The sequence below is a fragment of the Kogia breviceps genome, chromosome 6, assembly GCF_026419965.1.
Source record: "Kogia breviceps isolate mKogBre1 chromosome 6, mKogBre1 haplotype 1, whole genome shotgun sequence".
In the NCBI taxonomy this organism is placed as follows: domain Eukaryota; kingdom Metazoa; phylum Chordata; class Mammalia; order Artiodactyla; family Physeteridae; genus Kogia; species Kogia breviceps.
In genome coordinates this window covers 19,837,590-19,860,348 of record NC_081315.1, presented here as the reverse complement: position 1 = coordinate 19,860,348, position 22,759 = coordinate 19,837,590, and the positions used below count along the sequence as shown (strand labels likewise).

At 35.5% G+C, this 22,759-nt stretch overlaps 1 protein-coding gene across 3 annotated transcripts in view; it reads right to left on the bottom strand.

Moving 5' to 3' along the window:
* The window catches only part of BANK1 (B cell scaffold protein with ankyrin repeats 1), a 325,922-nt gene that overhangs the window by 53,223 nt on the left and 249,940 nt on the right, over window positions 1-22,759 (bottom strand). For 2 of the 3 annotated variants that reach the window (XM_059067310.2, XM_067036903.1), the window contains exons 8-9: window positions 9,485-9,563; window positions 5,591-5,899 (exon numbers count right to left, since the gene is read on the bottom strand). In XM_059067310.2, the coding sequence (XP_058923293.1) occupies window positions 5,591-5,899; window positions 9,485-9,563 (388 nt within the window). The remainder of the gene's footprint in view (window positions 1-5,590; window positions 5,900-9,484; window positions 9,564-22,759) is intronic. The other variant, XM_067036904.1, reaches the window with a different exon arrangement.

Genomic DNA, 22,759 nt, shown 5'->3' with positions numbered 1-22,759 from the left:
ATTGGGTTGTTTTTTTGTTATTGAGCTGCATGAGTTGCTTATAAATTTTGGAGATTAATCCTTTGTCAGTTGCTTCATTTGCAAATATTTTCTCCCATTCTGAGGGTTGTCTTTTGGTCTTGTTTATGGTATCCTTTGCTGTGCAAAAGCTTTTAAGTTTCATTAGATCCCATTTGTTTATTTTTGTTTTTATTTCCATTTCTCTAGGAGATGGGTCAAAAAGGATCTTGCTGTGATTTATGTCCTACAGTGTTCTGCCTATGTTTTCCTCTAAGAGTTTGATACTGTCTGGCCTTACATTTAGGTCTTTAACCCATTTTGAGTTTATTTTTGTGTACGGTGTTAGGGAGTGTTCTAATTTCATACTTCTATAGGTAGCTGTCCAGTTTTCCCAGCACCACTTATTGAAGAGGCTATCTTTTCTCCACTGTGTTTCCTTCCCTCCTTTATCAAAGATAAGGTGACCATATGTGTGTGGGTTTATCTCTGGGCTTTCTATCCTGTTCCATTGATCTATATTTCTGTTTTTGTGCCAGTACCATACTGTCTTGATTACTGTGGCCTTGTAGTATAGTCTGAAGTCAGGGAGCCTGATTCCTCCAGCTCCATTTTTCGTTCTCAAGATTGCTTTGGCTATTCGGGGTCTTTTGTGTTTCCACACAAATTGTGAAATTCTTTTTTCTAGTTCTGTAAAATTGCCAGTGGTAATTTGATAGGGATTGCATTGAATCTGTAGATTGCTTTGGGTAATAGAGTCATTTTCACAATGTTGATTCTTCCAATCCAAGAACATGGTATATTTCTCCACCTATTTGTATCACCTTTAATTTCTTTCATCAGTGTCTTATAGTTTTCTGCATACAAGTCTTTTGTCTCCTTAGGTAGGTTTATTCCTAGATATTTTATTCTTTTTGTTGCAATGGTAAATGGGAGTGTTTTCTTAATTTCATTCTCAGATTTTTCATCATTAGTGTATAAGAATGCCAGAGATTTCTGTGCATTAATTTTGTATCCTGCTACTTTACCAAATTCATTGATTAGCTCTAGGAGTTTTCTGGTAGCATCCTTAGGATTCTCTATGTATAGTATCATGTCATCTGCAAACAGTGACAGCTTTACTTCTTCTTTTCCTATTTGGATTCCTTTTATTTCTTTATTTTCTCTAATTGCTGTGGCTAGAACTTCCAAAACTAGGTTGAATAAGAGTGGTGAGAGTGGGCAACCTTGTCTTGTTCCTGATCTTAGTGGAAATGGTTTCAGTTTTTCACCATTGAGAACAATGCTGGCTGTGGGTTTGTCATATATGGCCTTTATTATATTGAGGAAAGTTCCCTCTATGCCTACTTTCTGCAGGGTTTTTATCATAAATGGGTGTTCAATTTTGTCAAAAGCTTTCTCTGCATCTATTGAGATGATCATATGGTTTTTCTCCTTCAGTTTGTTGATATGGTGTATCACGTTGATTGATTTGCGTATATTGAAGAATCCTTGCATTCCTGGAATAAACCCCACTTGATCATGGTGTATGATCCTTTTAATGTGCTGTTGGATTCTGTTTGCTAGTATTTTGTTGAGGATTTTTGCATCTATGTTCATCAGTGATATTGGCCTGTAGTTTTCTTTCTTTGTGACGTCTTTGTCTGGTTTTGGTATCAGGGTGATGGTGGCCTCATAGAATGAGTTTGGGAGTGTTCCTCCCTCTGCTATCTTTTGGAAGAGTTTGAGAAGGACAGGTGTTAGCTCCTCTCTAAATGTTTGATAGAATTTTCCTGTGAAGCCATCTGGTCCTGGGCTTTTGTTTGTTGGAAGATTTTTAATCACAGTTTCAATTTCAGTGCTTGTGATTGGTCTGTTCATATTTTCTATTTCTTCCTGGTTCAGTCTTGGCAGGTTGTGCATTTCTAAGAATTTGTCCATTTCTTCCAGGTTGTCCATTTTATTGGCATCGAGTTGCTTGTAGTAATCTCTAATAATCTTTTGTATTTCTGCAGTGTCAGTTGTTATATCTCCTTTTTCATTTCTAATTCTATTGATTTGAGTGTTCTCCCTTTTTTTCTTGATGAGTCTGGCTAATGGTTTATCAATTTTATTTATCTTCTCAAAGAACCAACTTTTACTTTTATTGATCTTTGCTATTGTTTCCTTCATTTCTTTTTCATTTATTTCTGATCTGATCTTTATGATTTCTTTCCTTCTGCTAAATTTGGGGTTTTTTGTTCTTCCTTCTCTAATTGCTTTAGGTGCAAAGTTAGGTTGTTTATTCGAGATGCTTCCTGTTTCTTAAGGTATTTCATGGTTTTTATATTCAATAAAATCTTTACATATTTTTATAGGAATGTATTAAAATATTCTAGCAGCAGTTTATTTAGAAGACAAAGATATTGTATACCATGTCAATAAATAAGTTGAAGAGAATCTGGATGGCTCTCTCTGCCAGACCATTGAGAAATTTTTTTAAAAATGTGCCCTTTTGACAAGTGTTTTGCTTAAAGTATTATTGAGAACAATAAAAATGGAAAGGATTTCAGTTATTGACTGAAAAATCATTAATTTTCTGTGTTGTTCTGAGATTCATACCCGTGAACTAAAGGAGAACTAGTCTCCCCTCTCTTTGGTGAGAATCTGACCAAAACCTTTAGTTTACTTAATGGATATTTTAGTGGAAAAACTCAGGAGATAGGGAGAAAGACAAGCTGTTAGGGCAGAATAAAATGATATTATTATAAGAAGATTTGGCAATTGTTTTGGGTAGGCTTATGAGGAGAGACCAGGGAGTCCAAGATCATCTCTCAACAGTCTTAGCTTGTTTCAGTTAGTTTAACCCAAGAAGTATGAACGCCAACATGCCTGGCGCTAACTTTAAAATCTCTACGACTTGCCTTTTCCCTTATGAATAATATGGTTTTGAGATTCTGACTTCATGATTTCTGTTTCACTGACAGCATCCCAGGTGAAACTAAATTAAGTGTGTGGGAAACGCTTGCACTGTTTCATTTTTAGTGGAATGTGTCAACTATCTTACTTTTATGAACTGACTTCCTGAGCTGTTAACTCTCTTTGTTCCTCCACCCACCTCCTTCCCCAACTCTTTCTAAAGTTGGGCTTGCACTAGAAATAATACATTTCACTTTTCATTTCCCAATGTATAAGATTGTACTTTTCATGTTGGAGTTGGACTTGAGTTTTCTCAACTCAGGTTGTACATTAATGAATAACGATTAAAATATATCACTCCTATAATTCCAATTTTTGAAATAATTGGGAAAGAATGTGTAAGAAATATAAGAATCCCCCAAATCCCAGGAAACCTGTTCATGGAATTATTTGACACATTCTAATTACGGGCCCTAAGGTCTTGGGTCTTAGTCAAAAGAACATTATAGGGCTTCCCTGGTGGCGCAGTGGTTGAGAATCCGCCTGCCGATGCAGGGGACACAGGTTCGTGCCCCGGTCTGGGAAGATCCCACATGCCGCGGAGCGGCTGGGCCCGTGAGCCATGGCCGCTGAGCCTACGCATCCAGAGCCTCTGCTCCGCAATGGGAGAGGCCACAACAGTGAGAGGCCCGCATATCACAAAAAAAAAAAAAAAAAAGAACATTATAATGATTGTTGCCTTCAAAGTTTGTTGCGAAGATAAAAAGAGACTGGATGTTCTTTATAAACTGAAAAGTGTTCTATAATGTTCTATATTGTTGTTTTCTCCAATGACTATGTCCATAAATCCATCATAAGGAATTTGATGCTTAGGGCATTGATGAGGTGGCCCCTCTTTTTCAGTTACTTGAGGGCATATAGAAGGTATTCTTAAAGAACAATTCCTGAAGGTATCACTAGCTAAAGTCAAAGAACCCAAACAAAGTCTCTGGCAAAACATAAGTGGTAGCTTCCAGTCTTACTTTCCAAGAACTTAATCAAAGAATTTTAAGAAAAAAGATTGGCATTTTACTTTCCATTTACTTCCAATATTAGCACTATGAAAAAAATGATATTAAAAGTAATGCTGAATTGAAAATGTAAAAATACAGTTTCTAAATAAAAGGAAGGGTTTTTGTATTATTTTGCTTTTTATATTGGGTACTTTTCAGAAGATGTATTAGCCAACATTATACTTCTGGTCCTAGATATCTGGTGAAAATTACTCTCTGTGGAGTACTGTTAGACCCCCTAACCAACATACCATATGTGGAAACTGACATCAGAAAAAATATGATTTAATATTAGCTCCTTTAAGAGCTTTAACCTGATATAAGACAATTTTGCTTTCTTATTAATTGATTTTAATAATAATATGAAATTATCCACATCTGTAAAAGTGAGAAAAATATACTAGAATTTTGTTGTCGGTGGACTCCTAAGCCACATCTCTCCCTCACTCCCAGGCTTGATAACCCCTACTTCCTTGATCTATCTCAACAGTCTGTAAGAGCTGGGCACAGCAGGTGATCAATAAATGTTTGCTGAATGAGTGAATGAATCAGAGAAGTACCATTAGGCTTCCCATACTTTCCATTAAGCAGTACTTTCCATCTCTAAATATAGTGCATAATGTTAGCAAAGTTTCACGTTAATCAACTTGAACTTTTATAGAGATAAGGCCTTCAAGGACACAAATGCTAAATTTCATAGCTTCAAAATTCACTTTTAAAACAGTCTTTACATTCTTTATATAGCCTTTTAGGACTTGACAACTAGCGGGACAAATGGGGTTTTAATAATAGATATTTCTTTCATCCTTCTTATTAAATTTTCTTTGTAAGACCATTTTATGAATTTGGAAGGTAAACATGAAATAGTGATCAATAAAGTGGGTGGTAATTGGTGACTCTAGGAGTGAGCATGTAAGTCTGTCGGGCTGTTGAACATTCCAGGCAGAGAAGCCTCACATGGAAGCTCCTCTGGATGCTCCCTGCCCTCCACTCCCCCCCACCCCCCGTTACACACCTTAGTTCCTGCATCTGGGAACAAATGCTGTCACAGCCATTTAACGGTTGTTCTTCCACTTTAGCAAGACAGATTTTTTTGACTTTGGTCTCAATGGAGCGTGTGATAGACCCTTTACCACTTGCTTCCCCTGCAGCTACCAACTGGGTGAAGTGTCCAAGGTCATTTTCAAATCTGTAACACACTAGCCTTTCTCTTTTGTCAGAAAACTGAGAGTACTTTTTAAAAGCAAAGTTGTTGCTTACTTTTCCACATGATGCTTAAGGTTCGTTTTATGTGAAGAATTACAGACTCCTTCCAAGTTTTATTTCTTTACTTACAGAACGTTTTGTAATGAGACTATTTTCCTGAAGAAAAAAGAAAGAGAAAGAGAGAGGGAGAGAGGCAGAATGGGAGCAAAGAATAGTGAAGGGGGGGGGGCAGAGAGAGAGAGAGGAAAGGAGGAAAGACGGAAGGAAGGAAGGAAGGGAGGGAGGGAGGCAGGGAGATACTGCCAGGTATCTCTTACCTGATTTCTGAGGCCCTAGTTGTTAAAGAACAGGAGGAAAGCTTCTCTGGGTTTTAAAAGTTGGTCTTTGTATGGCCTTGCCACTATATGCTATGTAAGCATGTCAAAGTTTTGTAGTTGTTGTTTTAACCTTAACCTTACCTTGTAATGTGGAGTAAGGTTTTTCCAGTTGGAAGGCAGCTGTTACAGGTCGCGGTGGAGGGAGAGGTGGTCTGCTGCTCACGAAGGGCCCTCGGGAATTATTTTCTGGGTTGTCTCCAGGAATGAACGTGTACAAGTCATCATACAGGTTCTCACTCCCACTGTCAACCTCTGGTGGGCGGTGCTTGGCCTCTGTGCCTGATTCCTGCTCTTTTTCTTCCTCTGCCCTTTCATTCACCTCCGCTCCTCCTGCTCTCTGCCTGTACGGCCGCCAGCTTTCAGGATGGAGAACTGGGTTCTGTATGGCTGCTTATGATGAAGATTGTATGACTTCATGTAAACACACCATCTGGAGGCATTTCATATTTTCTAACTTCGTACATAAGTGGTGGTAATGTTAATTAAACTTTTATGATCGGATACAGGGGAAAGCTGACAAATGCGTCATTTTGGTGAACAATCATTCTTGAGCTTTTATAATATTTACCAAAGAAAGCTCCATCATACCTTGCTACCTCAGTTTATGACACTCTCATACACATAATGATATATAATATTCTGATACTACATGTATATAAAAATATTCTGATTCTCTAGAATTATTATTTAACCAGATTCAATATATGACTGCATTACCATATTTTTATTAGAAAACAATATAACTAACCTAATAAGTAATAAGTAAGTGATGGAAAAGGTAAAGGCAAGGAACAAAAATCTTAACTTGCCTATAAAAAATGCAATCAAATGGATCTGTGATTTTTATTTAGTTATTATTTTAACATATTTATCACCAGATGACATCTTAATTCTTGAAAATATTACTTGAGAAACGTGTTAATATTTTTTGATGGGGAAGGCATTCAAATCACCAATAGTAAGTAAATATTTTTAAGGTTCAGTTCTGTCACCAAAAATTCTTTTCTATCCTGAAACTTAACCAAATGATTCAGTCAAATTTCCTCCATTCTAAGAATCATGATTCCATTATTTGTGTTTATACTGTACACAGTAAAATGCTCTCTAACCACTCAGGAAGAAAACAGAAAAAATGTATTATAATGCAATAACTTTAAATCTTAAAACTTTTAAATTTATATTTTCTTTATAGAAATTCTCTAAATAAAGTAATCATACAAATTTAAAATGAACTTTGGAATCTCTGTATTGGAGGGAAAATGTGAATTGCTGTCATGAGTGCAATAGAAAAGCAAACAATTGTTTTAAAGTGTCTCTAAACTAAAATAAAGCTAAAGAAGACAAATGGCAGAGTACAAAGAGGAATCTTTTTTTAATTCAAGAGTTACACTGTAGACATTTTTCAGCAATGAGAGAAAAGTTAGTCATGTGGGAAAATCATGCCCATGACAGTACTATATATTTCTTCATGAATTTTATTTTATTTTTATTTATTTATTTATTTTTTTGCAGTACGTGGGCCTCTCCCGTTGTGGAGCACAGGCTCTGGAAGCACAGGCTCAGTGGCCATGGCTCACAGGCCCAGCCGCTCCGTGGCATGTGGGATCTTCCCGGACCCGGGCACGAACCCGCGTCCCCTGCATCGGCAGGTGGACTCTCAACCATTGCGCCACCATGGAAGCCCATGAATTTTATTTTTAATTTCTCTCTTTATTTCATGTGAGAAAGAAGAAATGTCCAGCTGCCAGTATTAGAACTGCAAACCAAGATTCTTTAATTACCAGCCTGGGTAGAGCAGGCAGACTTTCATTCTGTCACAGATCTCTGCCCAGACCTCATTCAGCTTTCTGGCTGTAACCCCAAACACAGCCTGAAACACAGCAGTCTCTAGAAATGTTGATGGAGTAAATGATGGAGTGGCTGAAAAGAAATCATTGCTGATGCTTGCAAAGGGGCTTCGCTATTTCAGTCTGGGAAAATCGATCATCAGCTTAGAATTACATTCTTGCTATAGGCAATTACTTGTAGCCACTCTTATGTTTATGTATTCGGTGTTTATATTTTACATAAACACTGTCTAAGCAAGCAACAGAGTCTCCTTGGGCCTTGTCAAATATGCCCAAACCTGGAAGACAGCCCTGGAGAGTCAGATGTGCTTGGTCAGTGAGTTTTATCAAGCTTCATAGCAATGGTGATACCAATGGAAATCTGCTGACTTAGGGTGTTCTATGCTTCACCCTCACTCCAACGAAAGAGTCAGAGGCTTGAGTCCAGTTGCACAGAGTTTCATATATGAGACAGTTCCAGGTCCAAACTGTCTGTAGAAATGAGGTTGTGCTCAACCAATAACTGAAATAATGTCTTCTTATTATAGGTAGTACTTTAGAGGATTAAATGGCATGATACATATATGGTCATTATGATACATATATGGTCATTATCAATGATGGCCTTTATCATCACTTTCATTATCATTAAAAATTATAACAAATCATTAAGTCATTAAAAAGATAATAAAATGTATAACTTTAAAACAGTGCATCAATTTATTACATTAATATTTAGCATAATTTTGTGTTCTGCAATAGTGTTTGAAGAGTTTACCGATTTTGCCAAAGTATGCTAGTTAAGGCATTGTGTTTAATGTTATTTGCTTTGCTGCTCAGCCCATCATTTGAAAAACTGGTGGTCAGTAATGTTTAGTGGAGCATCATCTGAGAGCTATTCAAAGTGCAAATGACCTGAGGCAAGAGCCTGCTTGATGTGTGAGATGTCACTGTGGCTGTGAACAAGCGAGAGAGCGGTCAGAGATGGGACCATCAAGATTATCTAGGGCCTTATAGGTGATGATAAGGATTACAAGTACCATGGGAAGGTATTGGAGAATTTGGAGCAGAAGAGTAATTAGCTCCTTTTTGAAGCGTAGAATATTAAGGACAAATTGGGGGGAAGCTATTGCAGGGTTTCTTAACAGCATACTACTAGCGTTTTTGACAAGATAATCCTGTGTTTCATGGGGCACATCCTGCGCATTGCAGGATATTTAGCAGTATTTCTAGCAAAACTCCCTTCTCAAAATAATGACACACACACAAAATCTCCATTCATTGACAAATATCCTCTGTTGGGGTTAGAAAACAGTGCTTCATTGAGAGTCACGGTGCTATTGCAATAATCCAGGGGAGAGCAGACGACAGCACGGACTAGGATAAGTAACAATGAAAGGGTGAGGAAAGTCTGGCTGTTTTGCGAAGGTACAGTCCACAGTATTATCGGACAAATTGGATACGGGGTAGGACAGAAAGTAAAAAAGGGTGACTGAAGTTTTTGGACTGAATTGAACAAGGAAGGAGTCTTCATTTACTGAGATGGGGAAGTCAGCAGGTAGAGCAGATTTGGAAGTGGTGGGAATTAGGGTTTTCAGATTTGGAAATGTTGGGTGGGAGACGCCTATCAGACTTGCTGGTGAAGATGGTGAGCAAGCTGCTGTATACCAGTGGAAACAGGCATGATAGGTAGTGTTATGTTCATGGAGGAAGACTCTCAATTAGTTTTCTAGAATATAGACTTACATACTATTACAGCCAGCAGGGAGTGTAGAGAGTCCTAATACAAACTTCTCATTTCCTAGCTGAGAAAACCAAGGTCTGAAAAGAATGTGACTTTGTTTAAAAAAAAAAAACTGAAAAAATATAGCTGTCAAATAGAATATTTATATCAACCTGACTTGTGTATTCTCTTTGGGTGGGAAAAACTGCTGGTTTGATTATTAAACACTGAACTTATTAGAAATATTTAAATTAGCAAGATAATGTAGTAATATCTCTACCAGATGATACACTGAAAGTCATTCAGTTAATTAAATATCTTTCCATGCTCTCCATGCTTTTCTATGCTCTCTTCAGTTTTACTTTATCAGTCACATATACCTTAATACAAATGTTGTTTATGTACATAACATATAGGAACACTTACTAGGAGAACCTGTAGAAAATGAGGTAATATCCTCTTCATAGTCATTTTCTTCCTCATTATTTCTGCTGACTTCTTGGATCTGAAGACAAAAAGGAATGTAATTTTCAATAATATGTATTAATCTTAATAAATCTGCATTTTCACACATACCAAATTGGCAGCTAATACCTTACATATCTTAGCTATTATATTTGGGCCATCTATAATTTTTTCAATGACACAGTATTAAAAGTGTAACTGGAACAATATAACATTTGCAATAAAGAGCTTTTTAAATGGAATTTTTCTGAAATTACTTTAAGATTCACAGCAATAATTATGAAATTTTTACAATAAATAACTCCTGAATAAAAATGAAGGCAACTATTTCTTTTAAAAACCATGAGCTTTGCTTCCTTAGAACATTTCTGGTATCTTTTACCAGTTCAAAAGATATTCTTAATTACATCAAGGATTATAATACAGTATAAGACAGTGAAATTTTAAAGTGGTTTATTTTCCATCTTTAAAAAGAAAAAGGAAACTGAGTAAGGGAATTTATGTTTGTCTTTCTGAAATCAGTTCCACTACACTTAGAAGGGAGAATTACTGAGAAAGCATAGAAACCCGTTTTTTTCCCTCTGGAATTGCTAGTGTTTGCTTATAATCTCTGAAGGAGGCATGGGGTCTGAAGTCGTGGAACATATTGGTGTGCTAAGTAACTCCAGTTACAGCTCTATTTGTACAAAAGCATGCAGAGAAAGAGACGGAGCTTGGTTGCATTAACATAGGTCACATTTGGTTACCATGAACTCCAAGTGATTATTCAAATGATTTATGCTTTTGTTCTTAATAAAATTTAAATGATTAGTCCATTTGCTCTACGTTTGGAATGTCCCTTTAAATTACTTTTCTGTACACCAGGAACTAACACAACATTGTAAATCAACTATACTTCAATTTAAAAAAAGAAAATGAGCTTCTGCATCAGGCTCACTATAAAAATATTAAAGAGATTTTTATTTTCAAGATTCCAGTGGAAATCAAAGAATATATAAATAATCTATATAACAGAATATATATATTCTTTTTCATATTATTTTCTATTTAAATTATATTTTCCCCTTTGTGGACTCAATTAAATGCTAATGTAAAAAAATCACATAACTTTACTAGGGAGACTGATATTTGGTTGATATTTGTATGCTTTGATATTGATGGTTGGTATTTGTATGCTTTGGTATTAAAAGCATTGTTGATATGGTCACTTTTTGTTTTCAGTTAGCCTGACCTCTGTATTTCACAAGGTAGATCAAGAATACATTAAAAAAAAAAATCCATAATACTCTTAAAATCACATCAAGGAAGTTTTTACTAGTTGAATAACAGGAATGCTTTACAAAGATTTCAGGAATTATGTGAAAGTTTCCTCTATACTATTCACAAGTCTAGACACTATGAGTTCAAAATCAGTCGCTTAATAGTCTGTGGGCAAGTATGTAGGGGTGTGCGTGTGTCACATACTGAGGTTGAAACATAATGGAATTATTTTTACGTTATAACTTAAGCTTTATGACATGTGTGCAAACAAACACACAAGCCTAAAAATGTCTTGAAGGAAATGGCTTCCAAATTTAAAAAATAGCCAAATTTGATTTGGGCACTTTCATAAGTATCATGTAAAACTGATATTTTGTATAATCAGGCTATGTAGAAAGTAATTCTTTTCTCAGGAATGAAAGGATCTTTCGACATATTTACACTAAAAACCAATTGTGTCTTACCAGAATTCCTTACACTTACAATCATACTTATTTTGGAAAAATGTGTTATATCTAATGATATATTAATAACTGGTGCAATCAATGATGGCTTAAAAGTATGATGGCACTCTGACATCTAATCACTTTAATACTTTGTTGTGTGGTACAGTGGACAGAGAAGATTTTGAAGTCAGTCTAAGAACAAATCATAGTTCTATTATTTATTAGCTGTGTGACATTGGGCACTTTACTCTAAATTTCAATATTCTATCCTGCAAAATATGGATAGTAATATCTATACTATCAATTTGCTGGGAAGGTTAAATTAGAAAATGTAAGCAAAACACATTATTACATCTACCACATAGTAAGTGCTCAATAAATGTAATCTGTGTATGTTAGATTTTCCTTTCGTCATTCACACTTAAGCAAGCATGGTGACCACACTGATTTGATGCGGGAATCATCAATAATGAGCCAATAATTATTTAACTTAATTCTTCTGAACTGTGTGCCTTTGGACATTCTGCTGTGACAGAAAAAGAACTGGAATATAAACTTTCTGATCGAAGTGTGGCAGTATGATTTTATTATTAAAAACATCTCTATAATTTACAAGCTAATAGAGATGATAAGAATCAGAGGAAGAAATATTTAATTCTTTAATAAGTTTCTTTATCTGGGGCTAGAGTCTGATTTTATTCATTAATTTATCAAATATTTATGCAGGCCTACTATGTGCTAAATACTCTATTAGTAATTAAGGTAAGTAGTTAAAAGTTTAAAAGATACACAATTTGCACTCTCCAAAAATATCCCATTTTTATTGGGAGGGGAAATGGAATCTTGAATGTAAAAACTAAATGGGAACTCTGTCTGTGATTGAAAGAGGAATGAGGAAGAATCAAACAGTTGTGGAGCAGTTAAACTCAGATGGGGAAAAAGTGGACATTTTCCTTAGCCTGGACCAAAATTTTGTTAGAATAACCCGAGGATATATGCTCTATTTTTAAAGACAGAATCTTAATATAAAAAATTAAGTGATGAAAAGATAATTTGACCAGGTGGACAAAGGTCAGAAGTCTCATTCTACACAATGAGAAATTCAATTTTTTAATTGTAACCAACAAAAAAATCTGGTGCAGTGAAAAGAACAGGTGCCAAGGGGACAGATGATGGTTTCATCTGAAAGTTAGTAAAAAGGGAGAAAAAACCAGCAGGAATATTGAAACCTATTTCCTCAAACTTAGGAAAACAAATCTGAAAAAAATGGACGTTCCTTAAAAAACTAAAAATAGAACTACCATACGACCCAGTAATCCCATTCCTTGGCATATACCCTGAGAAAGCCATAATTTAATGGGATACATACACCCCAATATTCATTGCAGCACTATTTACAATAGACAGGACATGGAAGCAACCTAAACGTCCATCAATGGAGGAATGGATAAAGAAGATGTGGTACATATATTCAATAGAATATTACTCAGCCATAAAAAAGAATGAAATGATGCCATTTGCGGCAACATGGATGGACCTAGAGTAGATTGTCATACTGAGTGAAGTAAGTCAGACACAGGGAGACAAATATCATATGACATGACTTATACATGGAATCTAAAAATAAGGGTACAAATGAACTTTTTTACAAAACAGAAGTGGAGTCATGGATGTAGAAAACAAACTTATGGTTACCAGGGGATAAGAAGGGGAGGGATATATTGGGAGATTGGGATTGACATATATCCACTACTATATATAAAACAGATAACTAGTAAGAACCTGCTGTATAGCACAGCAGGTATGGCAGATATTGCTACTCAATACTCTGTAATGGCCTATATATGGGAAAAGAATCAAAATAAAAAAAAGAGTGGATACATTATTATACATATAACTGGTTCACTTTGCTGTACACCTGAAACTAACACAATATTGTAAATCAACTATACTCCAATAACAATTAAAAATAAAATAAATTTAAAAAGAAAAATAATTCTGGAACAGTGGGTAAGAGGGAAAGGGGAGTATTTTAATAGTTAAAGTGAAGGGTAATGAAAACCAGTGAAAGAAAATATTTAATGGAGAAAGCTGATTTAATAAATATTGAGGATATTTAAGAAATATCGATTTTTTTTTTTTTTTTTACAGCTTCAATAACATAGGATGGAGGAAAGGGTTCAAATATGACCATGTAAGTTTTTGTTCAACTCAATGATATCTGGTAACCAGATCTAATGCCTGCAGTGCTCTTTTTCAGGACACTCCTCTAAAAAACTCTTGCCATTTAAAGATGAGTACACTCATTAAAAACACCTTTTCTGGGCTTCCCTGGTGGCACAGTGGCTGAGACACGGGTTTGTGCCCCAGTCCGGGAAGATCCCACATGCCGCGGAGCGGCTAGGCCCGTGAGCCATGGCTGCTGAGCCTGAGCGTCCAGAGCCTGTGCTCCGCAACGGGAGAGGCCCACGTACCGCTAAAAACAAAAAACAAACACCTTTTCTATGCAATTTAAGATGAGACTTTGGGGTCAAGATAAAATATCAACATCTTGAATATCCTTTGCATTGCTTCATTTAACACTTGAAAGTATATTTGGGCACATGGCTATTAAATGGTGAGTCTTCCAACATCTTTATGAAGTTAAGAAGTTTACCAACTTGAGAAAACAGAAGTAGTTAATTGTATGATGTCCAAATAAACTATTAACTTGATCAACAAGACTTGTAACTATGAAAACAGGTTGATACTTTGTCAGTTGCTTCATTTGCAAATATTTTCTCCCATTCTGCGGGTTGCTTTTTTGTCTTGTCTATGGTTTCCTTTGTTGTGCAAAAGCTTTTAAGTTTCATTAGGTCCCATTTGTTTATTTTTGTTTTTATTTCCATTTCTCTACGAGGTGAGTCAAAAAAGGATCTTGCTGTGATTTATGTCATGGAGTGTGCTGCCTATATTTTCCTCTAAGAGGTTAATAGTGTCTGGCCTTATATTTAAGTCTTTAATCCATTTTGAGTTTATTTTTGTGTATGGTGTTAGGGAGTGTCCTAATTTCATTCTTTTACATGTAACTGCTCAGTTTTCCTAGCACCACTTATTGAAGAGGCTGTCTTTTCTCCACTGTATATTCTTGCCTCCTTTATAAAAAATAAAGTAACCATATGTGAGTGGGTTTATCTCTGGGCTTTCTATCCTGTTCCATGGATCTATATTTCTGATTTTGTGTCAGTACCATACTGTCTTGATTACTGTAGCTTTGTAGTATAGTCCGAAGTCAGGGAACCTGATTCCTCCAGCTCCGTTTTTCTTTCTCAAGATTGCTTTGGCTATTCGGGGTCTTTTGTGTTTCCATACAAATTGTGAGATTTTTTTGGTTCTAGTTCTGTGAAAAATGCCAGTGGTAGTTTGATAGGGATTGCATTGAATCTGTAGATTGCTTTGGGTAGTATAGTCATTTTCACAATGTTGATTCTTCCAATCCAACAACATAGTATATCTCTCCATCTATTTGTATCATCTTTAATTTCTTTCATCAGTGTCTTATAATTGTCTGCATACAGGTTTTTTGTCTCCTGAGGTAGGTTTATTCCTAGATATTCTTTTTGTTACAGTGGTAAATGGGAGTGTTTTCTTAATTTCACTTTCAGAAATGAAAGTGAAATTTACTTTACCAAATTCATTGATTAGTTCTAGTAGTTTTCTGGTAGTATCTGTAGGATTCTCTATGTATAGTATCATGTCATCTGCAAACATTGACAGCTTCACTTCTTCTTTTCTGATTTGAATTCCTTTAATTTCTTTTTCTTCTCTGATTGCTGTGGCTAAAACTTCCAAAACTATGTTGAATAATAGTGGTGAGAGTGGGCAACCTTGCCTTGTCTCTGATCTTAGTGGAAATGCTTTCAGTTTTTCACCACTGAGGCTGATGTTGGTTGTGGGTTTGTCATATACGGCCTTTATTATGTTGAGGTACGTTCCCTCTATGCCTACTTTCTGGAGGGTTTTTATCATAAATGGGTGTTGAATTTTGTTGAAAGCTTTCTTTGCATCTACTGAGATGGTAATATGAGTTTTTCTCCAAAATTTACAAGCAGCTCATGCAGCTCAATATCAAAAAAACCAAACATCCCAATCTAACAATGGGCAGAAGACCTAAACAGACTTTTCTCCAAAGAAGACATACAGATTGCCAACAAACACATGAAAGAATGCTCAACATCATTAATGATTAGGAAAATGCAAATCAGAACTACAGTGAGATATCATCTCACACCGATCAGAATGGCCATCATCAAAAAATCTACAAACAATAAATGCTGGAGAGGATGTGGAGAAAAGGGAACCCTCTTGCACTGTTGGTGGGAATGTAAATTGATACAGCCACTATGGAGAACAGTATGGAGGTTCTGTAAAAAACTAAAAATAGAACTACCATACGACCCAGCAATCCCACTACTGGGTATATACCCTGAGAAAACCATAATTCAAAAAGACACAGGTACCACAATGTTCATTGCAGCTGTATTTACAATAGCCAGGGCATGGAAGCAAACTATGTTTCAATTGACAGATGAATGGATAAAGAAGATATGGCACATATATACAATGGAATATTACTCAGCCATAGAAAGAAACAAAATTGAGTTATTTGTAGTGAGGTGGATGGACCTAGAGTCTGTCATACAGAGTGAAGTAAGTCAGAAAGTGAAAAACAAATACTGTACACTAACACATAGATATGGAACCTGAGAAAGAAAAAAAAAATGGTCATGAAGAACCTAGGGGCAAGATGGGAATAAAGATGCAGACCTACTAGAGAATGGACTTGAGGATATGGGGAGGGGGAAGGGTAAGCTGGGACAAAGTGAGAGAGTGGCATGGACATATATACGTTAGGAAATGTAAAACAGATAGCTAGTGGGAAGTAGCTGCATAGCACAGGGAGATCAGCTAGGTGGTTTGTGACCACCTAGAGGGGTGGGATAGGGAGGGTAGGAGGGAGGGAGACGCGAGAGGGAAGAGATATGGGGATATGTTTATATATAACTGATTCACTTTGTTATAAAGCAGAAACTAACACACCATTGTAAAGCAATTATACTTCAATAAAGATGTTAAAAAAAGAAAGAAAAGAAAGAAAAACAAAAACAAACAGGTTGATAGAATTGAATTTTAGAATAAGTACAAAGTCCAAATTAACTTTATAACAAAAAAAGTGGTTACATATAAGCAATTGAATGTCAAACTATAAATTACATTTAATCAAATTTTACAATATTCTTTTCTAACAATTGAAAAGATTTAAAACAAGTTGCCATGAAGTCAAATGGATTAATTGGGTATTAGGTGCTTCTGAACAATACTCTGAAAACAAAAGCCATATACTTATGTCCACTAATTACAAATGAAGTTAGATGGAGGAGAGACTGCAGAAAGAAGAGGTTTGGTACAAGAAAGAAAAACAGAGAGAAAAATGTCAGAGAAAATTAGGAGGGTGTAATCACACAAATCGAAGGTCAAAAGTAAGAGGCAGAGAAAAATTCTTAATTAACTGTCCTCAATTTCAGAATGGTATTCAGAGCTCAACTAAAACATTTTTTTTTTTTTTTTTTTTTTTTGGTGGTACGTGGGCCTCTCACTACTGTGGCCTCTCCCGTTGCGGGACACAGGCTCCGGTCGCGCAGGCTCAGCGGCCATGGCTCACGGGCCCAGCAGCTCCGTGGCATGTGGGATCCTCCCGGACCGGGGCACGAACCCGTGTCCCCTGCATCCGCAGGCGGATTCTCAACCACTGCGCCACCAGGGAAGCCCTCAACTAAAACATTTTTGAAGAGCAATGAGTTTCTGGTACAGCTGACTTTATGAAAACGTGCAACAACTCAGCCCTGGCAAATTCCTAGTGTGTAGTCTAGACACATCATCTAACATTTTCAAGCATGTAGAACTATTGCTAACCTTGGTCAATCAAAACTTATTAAATGTTTTCCATGTGCCTAATGCTATGCAAGTTTCCGGGGGTATACAAAATATGTCACATATAATATGTTCCCAGGATATTTAGCAAGGAAAATCAGAGTAAAATGCTTGAAACAATTGTAGTCCCTGAAGTGTTTGGTTTGACTACAGGGTGTAATAGGAGATGAAAGGAATGAAATCGTTCTAGGTGGAATAACTTGAGCTAGAATTTGAAGGATGGGTAGACTTTGAGAGGTAAATTTTGAATCTAGTCCTTAGCAGCTAATGTGTGCTGGTTGAGCCCATAGATGGATAAACAATAAATGAATTGATGGAAGAAGAAAGATGTGGATGTTCCTGGTAAAGAGAATGGTGCAAGCAAAATCAAGATTGATTAAGCCATATGCAGAAGGCAAAAGAGCAAAGCTGCCCAATTAAAGAAATAGGTGAATTTTTGGGAGAACATGTGAAGTTCGATAGAAAGAGTGGAGTCAATGTTTCTTTATTTTACTCCAATGATGGTGTGTTGGAGATATCTCCAGATGATGGTGATGATGATGACTGATATTGCTGTTAACCAGTCCATCTAAAAATACATGTAGGTTACATAGGTTAAGATTTTGAGTTCAGATGTATTGTCACACAGATCTGGATTCAAATGTTACTCTTGTATTTACTACTTACATGAGTTTAAGCATGGTCTTCTCTCTTGGTCTCTCTAGATGTAAAAATAAGCATAAAAGTACCTTACCTCTCAGGGTTATTGTGAAAATTAAATGAGAAAATACATATCAAAAACTTATTATAGAACTTGGCACATAGAAAGTACTCAACAACTGTTATCTGTATCATCTTCATTAAGATCATTATTTTAGTACAGGATGAATTTTTGTGTTGCCCTATTTTTTCATATAACTAAATTATGTTTGCATCAAACTTTATGTTCAATTCTAATATTGAATAAAGGTCAGTTGTGTTCAAGCTGGAATATAAAGAATGAAAATAAAGACCTCTAAATAGTGGTCTTTGTAGCTTATAATGATTTAAAAAATTATCTCTGTTTTCAAGTGTGAGGAATAACAAGATGGATGTGATGATGGATCAACAGCAGACCAATTAAGCTAATGGAGACTAATCAAGGCTTCTGGGTATGGTTGTGTAAGCTGTAGATTGAAATTCTCCTGGGGCAGCATTTCCACAGACTATGATATGTAATACACCCTAAGAGCTGGGTCAGTGAGGTGAGAGAGGGGTCTCTCAAATGATTCTATGGTGTTTAATTCCCAAATGACTTTTATTTGATTTTACAATGTTCATATTACAGTGAAGACTTTTTCAGACTAATGTTAAAACTAGTCTACCTTCTTTCAGCATAAAATGATGTGAGGGAGGACAGGTGCTAATTCAGAAGGGTGTTTCTTCCTGGGTGTACCAAGAGTAGGGAAGGAGAAATTGGCCATGGATGAGATACAGAGTACAAACAAGTTGAGTAGTCAAGAACTGATTGAAGAACTTGGCTTTAATGAATCCTGAACCTGACTGCTGCATTAATTATCTTAACTCTGATCTTCTATTCCTATAATAAGAACAATAGCATATACCAGACACTGGTGTAAAGCTTTGCTATTGACAACTCTAAAATCTTTAAATCGGTTTTAGTTTCAAAATCATAAGATAAAAAAAGGTACAATTCTGTAGAGGAAACACAAAATACCACTATGTTAAAATTATAAATCATTATGGTGTTTTAAATACTCCAATTAAATGACATTTAAAAAAATTCATGCTTTCATTTGGAGCAAAACTAAACACAAACTAAATAATTGATACATTTGCATGTTTCTAAGTTGGCAGATAGGAGTCAGTAAAGAGGTAGCTGGGTTTACATTTATGTTGACTGTTACTAAGAGCCACCTTTGTTTTCTTTTTTTCTGAGCCTTTGATAACTTGAGCGAGGGTCAAAGAGAACGAAATGGAAAAATTCAACCTGAGTCATAAAAGGTTAGCATTGTCATCATCACAGTTGTTGCACATGTCATTTATCTAAACACAGAAAAGCAAGTGGTTTCTGAAACCTAAGCCAGAAGCAAACATAAAACACCACTTAGAGACCCTGCAATTTCCCACAAAGATTATACTTTTCAGTTGCTAGATAATAAGTGTTATTTGACAAATGAAGCAAAAGACCCTTTTAGTTTATATTATTACTATCACAAAATAAGTGTTTTTTGAACAAATGAAATATAAAGATTCTTAAAGCTTATAACGTTGCAAATCTATCCCCAGTAGGAATTTATATGGCTGGAATAATCTCTAGCTTAAAATACAGAATTAGAAGAGTCAATTCTATTGATCAGAGAATTTAAAACATGAAAGATCAACAGTCAGAAAAGGTGAATCATAAATTAATGAAGACATGGTGGGATGGCAAATAAAAGGCAGGTTAAAATTCAGAAGAGGCTGTTCTTATGGGGAAAAGTCACTAGAGGTAAAAGTGTTAATACTTATTTTATATATGTGGATTTAATATTATTTTTGATATACGACAACACACCATAATACTCTTAAGTATCCCCATTTTACAATTTTACACTTAAATTGTGGAATTGAACTAGTAACACTATCAATATTATTTAGTAGCAGAGCAGTATCTCATAATCAGAGAAAACTGGGAGACACACATGTACCCTCAATAAATAATTTTGCTTATTAAAAGCCATTTTCACCCCTCTCAATTTACTAGATTCCATTTGAATCATTTATCAGAAGACCTTTATCATTCCACTTAATTTTGATGAGTACATTGGCAGGATGGACACTTACATCTTACCTAAATATAGATCTATTTAAGGAAAATTAGACAAAAATATATTTTTATGTACCAAAAACAACCAAAGCTGTAGTAGAATAGATTTGATAAGTTAAAAATAGAACAAACCTGTTGAAAGTAAATTTGCCATGCATTTAAGGTAAAATAAAATGGAAAACTTCTGTGGTAGGAAACACAACACTGTTATATATTAAAGAAATGTATTTCCCCTATGCCAGCATGTAAAATCAAAATAGAAGAGAATCAATAAAACCAGTAAGTTCACGTTGGGAGAAAAACGTCATTTTCTTTAGCCCAGAAATCTGAAAGCTTTTAACTTGAAATAAATTTTATTTTGTGGGATCCCCAACCAAAACACTAAGGGTACTGCTGTTTATATCCTATAATTACTGTTAAAAGAGCCTCATCCCACTTCATTCTGCCACTGAGAATTGCAAACTGTCTTGTGAGGTAGTAGCTTAGCATTTTCAAGCTTCCAGTGATTTACTTGGCAGATTTCAGTCACTTGTGAAAATAATTCCTAATCTTCAAATTCATAGTCTAAAGGAAAGGGCTAGTCTAATGGAAATCAGGGTGTGTCTAATATCTATTTCCACTAGAAGTAACTCCAGGAGTGTGTAACCTTACATGAAGTTTAGATAAATGTGTCTAATGCAGTTTATCTTCAGCTTTACGTATCTTTTGAGAAAGATTTTTTCTGGTTCTAAATGTAGACATTTTCATTTCCAAATAGCAGGCCATAACATTTGCCTGAAGAATGGTTTCACAGTAGAATATATAAAGTTTAAAATAGCTCCTTAAATTAAAAATAAATTTCCCTATACATATGGTCAACTCATCTTTGACAAAGCAACAAAGGCAATACAATGGAGCAAACAGAGTCTCTTCAACCAACGGTACTGGAACAAATGGGCATCCACATGCAGAGCGTGAGTCTAGACACAGATTTTATACCCTTCACAAAAGTTAATCCCAAATGGATCATAGACCTAAAAGTAAAATGCAAAATTATAAAACTCATAGACGATAACAGGAAAAACTTAGATGATTTTGGGCATGGTGACACCTTTTAGATATAACACCGAAGGCATGATCCATGAAAAAAATAGTTTGATAACCTGAACTTCATTAAAATGAAAAGCTTCTGCTTTGCAAAAGACAAAATCAAGAGAAACAGAAGACAAGCCACAGACTGGGAGAAAATATTTGCAAAAGATACATCTGATAAAGGTCTGTTATCCAAAATATACAAAGAACTCTTAAAATTCAATAAGAAAATAAACCAATTAAAAAATGGGCCAAAGATTTTAACAGACACCTCACCAAAGAAGATACGCAGGCGGAAAACAGGCACATGAGAAAATGGTTCACATCTTTCCCACATGTCATCCAGGAAATGCAAATTAAAACAGCAATGAGATAATACTACACACCTATTAGGATGGCCAAAATCTGGAACACTAGCAACACCGAATGCTGACAATTATGTGGAGAAACAAGAACTCTATCTTTGCTGATAGGAATGCAAAATGCTACAGCCACTTTGGAAGACAGTTTGACAGCTTCTTACAAAGCTAAACATACTCTTACCATACAATCCAGCAAAGTCACTCATAGGTATTTGCCCAAGGAAGCTGAAAACTTATGTCCACACAAAAGCCTACACATGATGTTGATAGCAGTTTTATTTATTATTGCCAAAACCTGGAAGCAACCAAGATGTCCTTCAGTAGGTGCATGAGTAAATAAAATGTGGTACAGCCAGAAAACAGAATATTATTCAGTGCTAAAAAGACATGAGCTATTAAGCCATAAAAAGATATGGAGGAACCTTATATGCATATTACTGAAAGAAGCCAGTCTGAAAGGGTTACACTCTGTATGATTCCAACTATATGACATTCTGGAAAAAGCAAAACTATGGAGACAATAAAAAGATCAGTGGTTGCCAAGGGTGGGATGGGGAGAGAGATGAATAATAAGAACACAGATTTTTAGGGCGATGAGAATGCTTGGTATTATATTCTCATCTTGGATATAGGTTATTATACTTTTGTCCAAACCCATGGAATGTACAACCCCAAGAGTGTAGGAAACCTAAGGTACACTATGGATTCTGGGTGATTATGATGTATCAAATTAGGTTCACCCTTGGTAAAAAAAAGGTACCATTTTGGTGAGTGACATTGATAATGAGGGAGAGTATGTATGTGTAGAAGCAGGGATATATGGAATATTTCTGTACCTTGCTCTCAGTTTTGTTGTAAACCTAAAACTGCTCTAAAAAATAAGTCCATTAAAAATTAAAAAGAAATTCATATGCAAACAGATAGTGGATTTAATGTTACTCACTTTGTTTGCAAGTGCCAATGAAACTATTTGGGATAAAAATCTATAGAAACCAACGAGTTAGCACGTACAAATATAATTATTGAATCACTAGGTCAACTAGCTTTCTAGCGTTACATATTAGCATTCTGTTCAGATATTTGAACCACTTTACATTGTTATGGATCATGTAGTTAAAACAGTAAGATAAAGATTGAGTTACTTTATCTGAGATTTGCATTTATTAAGTTGAGCTAGGCGAATGAATAAAAAATTAACAGCTGAGCTAAGTGAATGAATAAAAAATTACATATTATACCCTGTGTTTGAGGACATTTTGAAGTTTTAAAAAGATATGTTCCGCACTAAAACATTGAATTGCTTAGAAATTCATCATACTAAAGCAATGTCATCTCAGTT